The 13,964-nt window shown below is 35.8% G+C and overlaps 1 protein-coding gene across 4 annotated transcripts in view; it reads right to left on the bottom strand.

Moving 5' to 3' along the window:
• The window catches only part of Ubr5 (ubiquitin protein ligase E3 component n-recognin 5), a 131,415-nt gene that overhangs the window by 23,402 nt on the left and 94,049 nt on the right, over positions 1-13,964 (bottom strand). For all 4 annotated transcript variants that reach the window (XM_077801346.1, XM_077801349.1, XM_077801347.1 and 1 more), the window contains exons 29-44: positions 13,339-13,485; positions 13,137-13,255; positions 12,909-13,035; positions 12,684-12,813; positions 11,565-11,725; positions 11,238-11,477; positions 8,429-8,552; positions 7,732-7,843; positions 6,781-6,912; positions 6,172-6,429; positions 5,363-5,631; positions 4,983-5,194; positions 1,953-2,183; positions 1,407-1,480; positions 229-401; positions 30-143 (exon numbers count right to left, since the gene is read on the bottom strand). In XM_077801346.1, coding sequence (XP_077657472.1) covers positions 30-143; positions 229-401; positions 1,407-1,480; positions 1,953-2,183; positions 4,983-5,194; positions 5,363-5,631; positions 6,172-6,429; positions 6,781-6,912; positions 7,732-7,843; positions 8,429-8,552; positions 11,238-11,477; positions 11,565-11,725; positions 12,684-12,813; positions 12,909-13,035; positions 13,137-13,255; positions 13,339-13,485 — 2,623 coding nt within the window. The remainder of the gene's footprint in view (positions 1-29; positions 144-228; positions 402-1,406; positions 1,481-1,952; positions 2,184-4,982; positions 5,195-5,362; positions 5,632-6,171; positions 6,430-6,780; positions 6,913-7,731; positions 7,844-8,428; positions 8,553-11,237; positions 11,478-11,564; positions 11,726-12,683; positions 12,814-12,908; positions 13,036-13,136; positions 13,256-13,338; positions 13,486-13,964) is intronic.

Below are 13,964 nucleotides of genomic sequence, written 5' to 3'. Positions count from 1 at the left end.
ATTCTATTACACAGACTTTTATATCTTACCTCAAGGCAGTTTCTGTCCATTGTAACCTCCATTAAGCACTTCCCACTACTGGCAGATGAAGAATAAAGACCTTGACTTGGACGGCCAAAAAGATCCTCTTTTCTAGCATTTGGCTGAAATTTTAATAGATATTCTAGTTATATTTAACACTTAAAACAAATGGCATTTAGAAAGAAACCTAAGACCAGTTTAATTTACCTGCAGCAAATGTGGCTGATCAGCCAAAGGGATGGCTTCAGCCAGAGGCACTTCAAATGGATTTGGGGGTATGCACCCCAGGAAAGTCATTGAGTCTGAACGTCGGAAAAATGGATGGTTTTGGCCAGTCTCTGCAGGAAGAGAGTCATCGTCCTTATCATTCAGAGTAGCACCTAAATATAAAAATAAAATGTTTTATTTAATAAAAATAACTATTAGGGAAGAATAAAAGACCATTAATCTGTTGCATCCAAAATTCCTGATCTTTTTATAAAAATTATAATGAACTCAAAAGCAAGTTAATAGTCCATAATTTGATATTTTAAAGTTATAATTCAAAATATAACAGTTTGATATGGTTACAGTGGTAAATTTTATGTATATTACAAAAATTTTAAAACGCAAAATAAAAAATTTAACAGTAACACTGTTCTTATTCTGTACTGGTTAGTGCTTCTTGTATCTTTCTATATAGAACAAGATTCCTAAGCATATCAGGACCCAACTCACTGATGACTCCAAAAGGAAAAGATACCTAGGAGCTGTAATCTGAGTATTTATTTACCACAGTAAAATAAACTTGGGCAACTCATGTATCTCAACAATCGATCGACACACTGGGAACAACTCTCCTTAATGAAAGAAAATTTGGGCAATGCTTAGTGTGTTGTTACCTATGACTGGATTCTCAAAAATAGTAGTCATCTGTTAGGCTAAATAAAAGTACTAGTTGAGAATAAGAAGCTTCTAACTGAAATAGTAACAGAAAACTAAGTTGGCTATAGAAGATCCCCAAGTACTGTGGTATAAAAAGTTTTGAAAAAAAAAAATTCTTTAGTTTATATTAACTGCTAAAAGTTTTGATATTCAGAAGTGATTTTAATTTTCTTTACTACATCTAGTAAATACAAAACTGAGACAAATGTAAAAAAGAAGAAATACAGTAAGAAAAATATCCAATATTGAAAAGTTTGTAACAGGTCTTTAATCCTTAATTATGGAATATATAATGCAAGGATGTGTAAAAGAAAAATGGACAGAAGCGATAAGAAATGGGACATAGAGAAGAAAAGAGAAATTCCCACCCAGACAGAAAATAATGAAGTTAAAAAGCTTGAAGGGGAAATACTGAGGCAGCCATTTCTTGAAGTAGATTAGCAGATTTTCTGTGCACTAACTTTGATTGGTGTCATCATCATTTTCATGTTCTGAATCTTCATTATCAATACCCAGTTCCAAAAGTTCTCGTGTCCTTTAAAAAAGACAAGTGAATCGTTTTAAATGAAATTAGTTGTATAATCTGAACAGGAACAAAGGCAAGGGGAACCCAAAACAAATAAACAAACAAAAAAAAACACTGAAGAGGTCAGTTTGATATCTGATTTCTAACACTATGGTATAGTTTCAGATTCTGGAAAATGATTTACCAATCAGCCTAATGTATTACAATAACAAAAAGAGAAGCAAAAATCACCCCAAGAAATAGTGAGTACCTGTAAACACACTAAATAGAAAACACAGTAAGTACTCAGGCTGAACTATTTAAGTATGAAGCTTAAATGCATTCTTAGGTTTCCCATTTTAAGTTAGGACCTGCAACAGAAAAAAAGTTAAACTTTTTTACATAAATGTTCCTACACTTTTTTTCTTTTGCATTGCTGTTCTCCTTTACTCTAGAATTTCCCTGCAGAGACCATACCAAGCAAGTATTTCTTAAACTATACCTTTTACGTTCCAACTGAGGAGTATCCAATGTCGTCTGCTGGTTCATTGCTTTAATCCAATATATAAGGGCTTGAAAAACATAGGCCACATGCTTCAATGAACAAACATCCAAAACTGGAAGAACATCAGAATGTTCATCATTATGAGACCGCATTAAAGAGAGAGCATAATTTAGGAAGTCTCCTCGAGCAGACATCATTCCTTGTCGGGCGCTAAGCAATGTGGCACGTCTACAGGGGGAAAGAAAATTAAACATGTTTACAAATAAATACAAATGTGAAATCTGCCACTATCTTAAGTAGGCAAAACTATGAACTGAGAACATTCATAATACTCATTAAGCCTGTGGCTCTGCTTTAGAAATATAATAACTGTGTACAATTTATAGTCCTATACTTATTGTATAAGAAAGGAATTGTAGTATCCTTCAGAATGGCAGAAGAACTTCTTCCCTAAAAACAGGGATTCTCAAACTGCAAGGTTCCCCCCACCCCCCGCCACCACTGCCACCCCAAATCACCTGGAAGGTTTATTTAAACAGATAAGCTAACCCCACCTCCATAGTTTTTGGTAGGTCTGGAGTAAGGCCCCAATATCTGTATTGCTAACAAGCTCCCAGATAAGGTTCGAAACTGCTGTTCTAGGGATCACACTCTGAGAATCAATTGCTTAAAATGATAACAAAATCATAAACAACAAAAGAAAAATGGATAAACTGGACTTTACCAAAATTAAGAACTTTTGCACTTCAAAGAATAACATCAAGAACACGAAAAGATAACCCAGAGAATTAGGACAAAAATTTTTGCAAAAATATACACTTGATAAGGAACTTGTATCTAAAATATATGATGAGCTGAAACAACTCTTAAAAAAAAAAATGAACCAATTAAAAACTGGGTGAAAGCAGGGCATAGTAGTGCATGCCTGTAATCCCAGCACCTTGGGAGGCTGAAACAAGAGGATCATAAACTCAAGGCCAGCCTCAGCAACTTAGTGAGACCCTATCTCAATAAAAAATAAAAAGGGCTAGGGATGTTGTTCACTGGCAAACTGTCCCTAGGTTCAATTTCCTGTACCAAAACAAAACAAAAAGCAGAACAAAACTGGTGAAAGATCTAAACAGACATTTTGCCAAACAGCCAATTAACACATGAAAATATGATCAACACCATTAGCCATATTAAGAAATGCAGGACAAAACCAATTCCATAAGATACTATGTCACATCCACTAGATGGCTATAATCAAAAACATAACAAGTGTTGGTAAAGATGTAGAGAATATATCTAAGAGAACCGAAAATACATGTCCGTACAAAAACCTATACACAAATGGGTGTAACTGCAGTATTATGCTCAATAGTGAAAAGGCTAAAATAAGTCAAAATGTCCATCACCTCATGAATAAACATAATGTGATATCAATGAAATTTCAGGAAGTAATAAAGAATTAAGTTATTGAGACATGATAAATCTCAAAACCATTAGGCTAGATACAAGAAGGTATATATTATGATTTCAATAACATGAAATGTCTGGAACATATAAGAAATAGGAAACTGGGTTGGGGAGGTAAGGGGAAATGGAGAATGACTGCACATGCTTATAGGTATGTGATTGCTTGCAGAAAAGAAAATATTTCAAAATTGATTGCAATGACAGTTACACAGCTCTGAAAAACCAATGAGTAAATTACACAGTATGTGATTTATATCACAATAAAGCCGTGGGGAGTGGGAGGAGAGGGAGGGAGGGGGAAAGAACACACAATACTGCCACCAATCAGGATCCATGAAGAATTATATTTGTTTATTTTTGATACTGAGGATTGAACCCAGGGGCACTTAACCACCAAGCCACATGCCCGTCCCTTTTTGAAACTTTATTTAGAGACCGGGTCTCACTGAGTCGATTAGGGTCACAATAAATTGCTAAGGCTGGCTTTGAACTCACAATCCTCCTGCATCAGTCTCCGGAGCCACTGGGATTACAGGCATGTGCCACTGCACCCAGCGAATTCTGTGTTCTCTGAGTAGTGACCTAAGCCTAACAAAGACAAATCTTTTAATCTTTGTGAAGCAGGCTTACCAGGACACAGAATAGCTGCTGCCTTCCAAATCTGTATCTCTAGTCCAAACATCTATTCAATTTTGCATACTAGGCATGTGTCCATTCCACTCTACATTTTTCTCTAATTTTCCTGTTATCCAGGATCAAAGTCTAAATATAAATACTGCCTCGACCTGCTCTTCCCTTAATAAGGCCCTAAATTCTTGTATGTATGATTTCAATGCTTCTCGTCCCTTGGTAATTAACTATTAACTCTCTTGAAGATTCCAACAATAGGCTTGTCTTCTAAACTCCTAATTATTCTAATCCATAATTGGAGGGAGGGTGAAGGAACTTTGGATTGTGCAGCAGGGAATGAGGTGGTAGGGTGTGGAGATGGGATAGATGGCGGAATGAGATGGACATTATTACCCTTTATACATGCATGATTACACTACTGGTATGACTCTGTAGCATGTTCCACCAAAGGAAGCAGCAGTTGTGCTTCATTTGTGCATTTGTCAAAATGCATTCTGCTATCATGTATAACAAATTGCAACAAATTTAAACATTTTTTTAAAAAGTATAGACAGACACACACACAAAAAAAAAAAAAACTAAAGAGAAGTGTTGATGATTACATACACATTCCCCATCTTAAGTACAAAGTTCATTCACATTCAAAAAAGGTTTTCCATAAATATATGCCTTGCAGAGGGAAGGCAAGGAGGCTTAGGTACAATAAGGCAAGGCTATGAGCCATCAACTTCAAAAATGAAGACTTTAGTACCAGACCCTAACAAAAATGGGGTTAAAAAAAAAAACTGGAATTATAACTAATTTATTTTGCTTTAAAAGAGTAATATCAGGCAGTTACTTTCTCCTTCACAATAAGATCAAATGTAATAGCACTCAAAAAACAAAAACCTTCTAGATATAAGGACTGTCTCAACACAAAGTACTTGAAGAATTTCATACCGTCTGCCTTCAAGAGTTCGTAAACTAGCCTCTTCTCGCGCAGTCATCCTCTCCCTTCGCGCTGAATTCTGAGAAGCGTGAAGAGGATGATTTGGATGTCCCGGATCACCAGCAGATGCTAATGCAGAACCATAACGTAATTGAGCTTCAGTAGAATCCATAATACTGACCATCCAGTTCCAAGTGGGAATAAGCTTTTCTTCTACATAGTTCTATGAAGACCAAACTAAAATAGTTAAAACTATCCAAATAGAGCTAAATTTGATGTAGTAGTAGTATGTCAACATTTTAAACATTTGTGATATTAATACCCATTAAACTGGAATTCTCATAATTGATAGCCAAAAAAAAAATTGAGCAACTTTTCAATAGTTTCATACCTGTAAGTTTACTGCATCTTGGTAAGTCAATTTCACAGCTGCTGGAATCTGAGAGTACACTAGGTGATTATACTTAGGAATAAGGCCCATCAAGTCCGAGATTTGTCTGATGACAATGCTGTAAGCCCTGGCTAAACTGCTTGCAGATGTTAAGTAGCTGCTGGCATTGCTAGCTTCCAAAGCAGCTGCTGCAGCTGCAGCACTTGTACTGATGGTACCACTCCGGCGTAAATTTGAAGGATCAATATAAATCAAACCAGCGGAACTTGCTATAAGGAAAAAGGACAATCAAAATGAGCTAATGTCAGTTGCCAACTCTGCTGCTGTGGCACTGTATATACTTTTGTAAATCTAAATGGTCAACTGTTAATAGTGAGCAAAAACCTTTTCCTAAACATACACTAATTTGAGGGAAGTGTTAGGAAGAACAAGAATTAATATAATGTTCTCAACCAATGGTGACTTTATATTTCCCATCCCCTGGCAAAAGGGGGCATTTGGCAATGTCTGCAAACATTTTTAACTATCACAACTGGGGGGAGCTGAGGAAAGTGGGGTGAGAGGGTTGCTCCGGGCAGCTATTAGACCCAGGATACAGATGCCCTTTAACATTCCTAACAATAAAAAATTATCCAGTACAAGGTAGAAATAGTGCAAAGGTTAAGAAACTTGCGATAACCATATAACCTAATTTTTATATTTGAAACTCAACAAAATAATAAAACCACAAAACTAATTGTTTTTGACATGAACATGCATAATTTAGAACACTATTTATACTCTTAGAAATACTGAGTTTTTAGACTTACCTGCAGGTGTGGATGTACTGGATGGGGCTGTGCTGGCTGCTCGCTGATGCTGGGTGTTACGAACAGCCCACTGCATTGAACGGGGAGCTTGGGCAGCACCATTGGCATGGGAGCTATTCGTGGTTCTTTCTAAAGGTTCATCAAGCATAAAGGTCTCCTGTTCTATGTCGTCACTCTGACTACTGCTGCTATCAGAATCACTTGAGTCATTTGATTGAGAATCATCTTCAGAAAAAAAGGCAGGAACACTGCTCGCTCCTAAATTTTGTATTTTTAAAACCAAAACACTGTGAGTTTGTTGATAGTTAAAATTACAATGTACACCCTCAATCAGGAAAATATGCATATTAAGCACAATGCCAGGCTGTATGTAATAGTCCACAAAACCCACCACTGAAAATAGCTCAATTAGAAAGAACTCTTTTAAATGAATCAATCTTTTAAATAACCCATTATTTAAAAGCCAGAACGGGGGGGGGTGTCATTAAAATAATACCTTCTTCAGCATCTATAGAGAAAAAAGATAAAGTTATTAACCACCCTTGTACACATTATACTTAGTATTAACCATTTCATATTGAACATACATTGCCAAGTAAAGCAACACACCTGCTTCTGAACCAGCAGTTGCTGCAGTGACAACACTTCTGCGCCCACTAGCATTGTCTTGGTTGCTGTGGTTACTTTCACTGTCACTTTCTGTTTCAGCTGCTGCTAACAAATCCAGCTCCATGTCACTCCCTAGAAAATATATTTAAATAATATTAAGGAAAAAAGCATAAGCTCATTATGGATCAAGACAGCATTTGATAAGCCACAATATCATAAGGGTAGGAACAAAAAAGTCGTACTGGTAAGGGAGGTCGGGGGGAGGGCAGTGAGAAGAGATAATTACTTCATTGAGAATAAGTGACTAATACGCATTAGAAATGCGATGAGGGAAATTATTATAGTCAGTGGACTGTTACCAGTAATTCAAAATCTCTCCTGCAGAATCTTAGATATCTGCAGAAAAATACATCAGGCAGAAGACTAAACTAGGTTCCCCTTCTCCGTTTTCATCTGCTTTATATATTGGACTTCCAAAAGGAGAAGTTAAAAATGCTCATTCCTTGTATTTCATAGTAATAAATAAAAATCTATAAATTCTAAAAATGTGCTGTTTGACTATCTTAGGTGAAAAATAAAATTCACAAAAATTATATATAATCTTTAAAACAAAACATGCATGAGAATAGAGCAGTACAGGAGAAGAGTGAAAGTTTAAAAGATTGTTATTATCTCTATGGGATTATGGTTGATAAAACGCTCTAATTTCCAAATGTTGTGTAATGTAACTAAAATTATTTTAATTTTTAGAAGTCTTTTATGAAAAGAAAAAGGGAGAAGAGGATTATTTTATATATCTATATAGCTACCTCCTAAAATTTTGAAACATATGTTTCAGAATCCCTTGGCAGAAAGCAAGTCGGACAATTGTACATCAAATGGGGTTTTTCTCTCTCCCTTTAAGGTACCCGGTTAACTCATACTGAATAATTTCTCAAATAACCTGCATACCATCTTCATCATGCTCATCATGTTGTCCCTCTGCCTCAGCATTTTCTTCCCCATGTTCTTCCTGTTCATCATGATGATCCTCTTCTCCAGCTACACCCTCCACCACCTCAACCTAAATCCAGAATCTTATTTGTAGACAATGAAAGTATATAATAAACCCATACCTCTAACTAGTGCTCCTCTGCAGCAACTAGTAAACTAAAATAAAATACAAAGATCTCTAACAAAAGCAGTTTTAAATTTTTTTTGCTAGCAACAATTTGTTACCAAAACTACTGTCAACATATCCCAAAGTTTATGCAGAGTCCTAAAATTAAAAGTATAAAGTAAATTCTTCTGGGGGTGAGAAGAGGGTTTTTTATATAGTTCAGCCATTATAAAATTGAATATCCTCTCATTCAAATACATTGCCCAAAACTACTGAATTTTTTTCAACAGTGAGAATATCTTAACTCTTAACCCTTACGTAGAAATAGTTTATGTGCACAATTTCCTAATATCTAGTATATCAAGCATTATTAAAATCATTTTAATAGGTAACCATAAGTTATACATTAATATATAACACAAGTCTACTGGCTAGATGCAAATGGAAACAGTTAAAGAGCATATAGTGTAAATGCAGAGAATGACTATATATACATATATATATATCCTTCCCAGATACAAGCTTTTCATCTACCACAATTAAAACCACCTCTTCCACATCTGCTGAAACAATATCATCCTGTTCTTCATCTCTGCCCCTAACAGGCTGGGACTGGCTGATGTGCCTCTGCTGTGGATTCCGGACGATATAAGATGATTGAGACTGGCTGGAGCTGTAAGGAATCAGCAGGTTTATGAGTATACTGTTGGCACATCTCAGACTTGATGCACATACTTTCATGCTTCTCATTAAAAGTTTAGTTCATTTCATTGCACATGAGACACTTCCTAGAATACTATTTTAAATCTAACTTGAGAATTCTTGAAACATTAATCTACAGTACATTAGGAAATATAAACTCAAAAAAAGTTATTTTACTATAGATTTAAATTACAACTCTCATAATTTGCTTTTACTTTTTAAATAAGTCCATTTTAAATCTGTTGATAGACATATTTGCATAAATCCTCCCCACTGAAAAATTATATGAAGGAAAAAATCTTTTCCACTGGTTTTCTGCAGCTTCCAAAGGCTTTCAAGATAACACTTCATTAACAGAAAGTGTGCTCATCAAAACACATTAAGGAAACCTGACATTATTTTGCATTGACCACTGAGTTGCTAATGTAACGAAAAATGTCAGTTTAAAAGTATGGCTTTAAAATATAGTAATAACCAAAAGTGGGGTGGTGAAAGTTTCACTTCCCTCAAAACCTGATGTGGAAATAGCCAAAAGACAGATGCCTCCATTATAAAGTGAATGAGAAAAAATGCTTTAAATGTAGGCCAGAGATCTGAAGACAGTTGTTAAATGATACTGTAACGATACCTTAGCAATTAAGAAACTCAATTTAAAAAAAGGTTAAAGTCAAAAGATTTTAAGTGGTTGTGCCATTAGTGTTCTCGCCTCACCTTAGATCTCTCTTAGAAATGAAAATTAGAGCAGTTACATGTGAGACACAACTGTGCCTTCAAATAATCAACAAAGTAGTCTTGATGCTGTGTTTAACACAAAAACTTTTAATGGTAAAACACAGACTGTAAATTACAAAGAAGTAGGAGAGGCTAAGAGATGAAAAGGATTTTTCTAACCACTGAAAAGACTACATTTCTACAATATTAAAAACTAAGTCATGCCAGGCACAGTAGCACATGCCTCTAATCCCAGAAGCTCGGGAGGCTGAGGCAGGAGGATCACAAGTTCAAAGCAGCCTCAGCAAAAAGTGAGGCACTAAGCAACTCGGTGAGACTCTGTCTCTAAATAAAATATAAAATAGGGCTGGGGATGTGGCTCAGTGATTGGTTGCACCTGAGTTCAATCCCTGGTACCTCCCCACCAAAATCAATACTGTGAAACCACAACTAATAAGTACTTTCTTTGATAAAATAAACACCTTGGGAAAAACGGGCAGCAAAACTATAGTTCCTCAAGGTAACCACTTACAGAAACTATGTACTTCATATTATGATACTACCAATACTCAAATCACAACTGCCCATTTAGAAATGGGAGTTTCACCCTTTTTCCCCACCAGAGACTTGCTGACACAGTGAAGGACCAAAGGCCTCAAATCTAGTCTAAAAAAGCAATGTTAAACCTTTGGGGATTTCTATTTCCAGTAATCTGCCAGACTAAACACCTATATGTGCAATATAAAATACATGAACATAAAATACACTGTGAAAAGGAGGGCTATGCTAGTAATAAAGGAAAACCCATCATACCATATATACTTGGAGATCAATAGTGCCACTGTTTACCTCAAAGGCATCTATGGTGTCTCCTGGGCTAGAAGACTTTCAGAGAACCATAGATTGCATAGGAAATAATCTGGGGTCTCAACAGAGTATGAAGTCATAATAGATTCTAATTTTTAGAATGACAGTGGATATCTATGTGTTATTAGGAAAATTAGAATGTATAAATTTCTGTACAATCTTTATAAAAGTTCCTAGTACATTCTAAATTTTCAGTAACTGTTAGTTATTATTAAATGACAGGTATGGAGATAGAGTAGAAAACAGGTGAAACAATAAGACCATAAGAGGGATGGGAATGTAGCTCAGTGGTATAGCACTTGTCTGGCATATGCAAGGCCCTGGGTTTGATCCCATTACCATAAAAAGGGGGTGGGGGGGCATAACAGTTTTGAAGAGTTGGAGGGGAGGACCAGAGAAAGTAAAGCTACTGCGTTCAACACTTCATACTCAATGGATGATACATAATAGTCATGCAAGGGAAATGCAATCATATGGTCAAGTGTGTGCTTTTACACACTTAGTCAAAATACACCCTTATGGGAAGAGTTGACTATAACCATATTAGATGAAGGGCTTGTAATATCATAACAGCAGAAAACATTAGCACTATCTCAATTATCAGAGGAGATCTGGAAGAGTTTGGGACAAGAATCAAGTAAAAGGATTGGAGTAAAATGCTTTAATAATGAAACTAAGAAAAAGGACAAGATGACATAAAACTTGAAACTCAGTAAAAAAGCTAATGGACAGTGCTTAGAGATGAGTTGATGACCAGTTTTTTTATGTTCTGGAACATAAATCAAGGGAACAGAGACAAAACTTCACAAGGTAATAATACCACTTAAGTACTGATGAGTCCCTCACAGAGAATCTGATCAGTAGCATAACCTTGAGTCCAGGTAGATTTCACTAAAAAAAACATTTGATAAGGAGGTAGATTTGACAAGTCTGAAGATAAATATCTTGAAAGTACTTTCACATGTCCCCAAATAAAATATTTGCTACACAAATAATCATGCATACCACCTATATGTTTATGCAAACATGACATCAACAGAGAATAAATTAATCATAATTTCTTATAGTAGAAATTTACCTGCTAGACTGATCAGATGATGGTCGTGGTGGCAATGGTTCTACTGAAAATAGTTCTTCACTGCCTTGCATGGCATCTATGCTAGTACTAGCCAGAGTAAATGGTGCAGTGGGGCGAGCAATCCCCATTCTGACAGGAACAATCAATGACTCTGCAACGTTGCACAATTCTTCTACCGCATAAGGTAGCAATGCTTGGAATACACGCTTGCATTTTCCAATTGGCTGTGGAATAAAGTTGCTGGGGCAAAAAGGGAAATAAAGAAATATTTTATGAGTCCTACAGAAAAAAATGTTGTAAAAGCCAAAACATATAAGGATGGCTTACTTTTTCTTTTTGGATGAGGCCATTTCCACACTAAGAATGACAAAAACTCTTGCAACTGAACGTAGAAACCTCATTGTCACAGCAATAGCTTCTTCTCGACGTCCAGGTGTGTATTTGTTTTGGAGTTCTTTCACTAATGTACCTAGTAGAGTATCTAAAAGCTTTAAAAATAATTGTAATTGTTCTTATTAAGATATTTCATAAGATAGTAAAACATTCATTAAGTAAAAAGCCTAACATTTTTCAGTTAACATTTCATAATAGAATTTCAAAATAAATTTAACCAAAACATTCAGTCTCTACCACTGTGTTCCATAAATAGGAACCAATTGTATGATTTATTTTTGTCCCATAATCTGATGTAAATCAGAACAGCAATACTAAATAAAAAGAACTTTTTCACTTACTGTACTCACAAACAGCAGATTCAAATATTTATGTCACATTCATAATCCCATCTCCCTCATTCAAATGATATCACTTTCTAATCTTTTCCATGTGTGATTTACCACACAGATATTAATTATAGAAAAAAAATCCAATTCCATGTAACTATTTCTCTATCACTTTTTTGGGGGGTGGGGGGGAGATACTGGGAACTGATCCAAGGAGTCCTCTCCCACTGAGATGACCTATCTGAGACCCTATCTCAGGAAAGTTGCTGGGCCTCAAATTTGCAACTGTTCTGTCTTACCATTCCGAGTAGCTGGGATTACAGGCATGCACCACTGTGCCCAGCTCTTTATGACAAGTTTTCAGAATTTCAAAACAAATTTATTTTTGTTGCACTTGACATTGACAGGTTGTTTTCCAAATACGGTCCTCACTGCAATGCCACCTCATCAGTGCCTCAGTATGTTCTTTTTACTATAACCTCGTTAGCACTGAGTCTTACGATTTAAGTTCCAATTTGGATTTGTAACACATTTTAGGTTTTTTATTTCAAATGAAAGGAGCTTCTGCTGTTATGTAAATAACTATTTAAATCACCCTAAAATTTGATTCCCTTAAATGTACTGCTTAATCAGAGCCTATCAATACTAAGAGGGATTTGGCTTTTAAAACCATGCAATGCAAATTAAGAAAAACATACTTATAATAAACATTCAAAAAGCTTACCAAAATATCTGCTGTACACTTGACTATAAGGCAATGAGTGAAACAGTCCAGCCGAATTGTGCCACTTTGTTGATTGAGATATACTTGCTCTTCTGGCAAAAGATGGCCTATCCTACTGCTGGCACTCAGACTTGAGGGGGAAGGAAAGACAGAATGCACTGTAAAAACCTACACTAACATGGGAAATACACAAATCTAAAAAATGTTTTCTTAATGAATACATACGGGTCTTTATTCTCCTGTGACCCAAACATAATCATAGATTTCAAAGCATTCCAGTCCTGTAGAACACGCTCCAATGCAAGCTGGGCAAATCTTGGAGGCTCTAAATCATGATCAGGCATATCTGAATCTAAAAAAGAAAAGAGAGAGAGAAAAAGAAACAAAACAGTAAGATAAAAATACAACCTAACTGCTTTTCATAAAAAAATCAGAAGTATTAAATTTACTCACCTTCAGGACTAGCTGTTTTTCGATTACGATCTTCCCTGATTCGAGGTGGCCTATACTGGCAATGCTCCACAGTCTGCCTGGCTACGGTCTGCACTAAAAACAGCAGAAGATGCTCTCCCCTGCCAAACAGAACAGGGAAGGTTACTAAAAAGTGCCATGATCCTTCAATTTTACTCATTTTGTGTCCCAAAAATCCACTTGCCTACTGTTTGGCAGAGTGACCAGATTAGTAGCAGTGAGCAGGCGATAAAGTAGATCAAGACGAGCAGATTTCTGTCCAGCAATTAGAGTTTTACATTTACATTTCTCCCAACAATCACAATAGGCTGTTGGTGATGTCCGTTTGAGTCTAGAAAGAATTCACCAAAAGTTAAGTACTAAAATTTTTAAAACTTGCAAAGATCTTTACTGACATTACTAAAGCACAATTCACTAACACTAGATATTAATATTTAAATGTAAAGTGTTAACTGTTAAAACATATACAACAGGAAGGATCACTTTTATGGTATGAAGTCTATAAAACTACACAAAATTCTCCTGAAGTACACTTTAATGACTCAAGTAAAGTCATTTCTGTTAATGTCTTTCCTGAAATCTGCACACCCCTAATCTAGTTTAAGTAATCTTCCTGTAGGCATCTAATGACTTTACAGACAGCTATTCTCATATGTGTTGTCTTATGTGACAGGACTGCAAATCCTGTCAGGACAGGGATCGCCTTGTTCACCCCCATCCTAGCATCAGTGTGGTGAGCAAGTTAAACAATAAACAGGTTACCACTTTTAGATGCTTAAAATAAGGAAAAGTAAGAATATCAGCAAATAT

Source organism: Urocitellus parryii, chromosome 7 (assembly GCF_045843805.1).
Source record: "Urocitellus parryii isolate mUroPar1 chromosome 7, mUroPar1.hap1, whole genome shotgun sequence".
Lineage (NCBI taxonomy): Eukaryota > Metazoa > Chordata > Mammalia > Rodentia > Sciuridae > Urocitellus > Urocitellus parryii.
The sequence above is the reverse complement of the archived record's forward strand: the minus strand, read 5'-3'. Positions and strand labels throughout refer to the sequence as shown.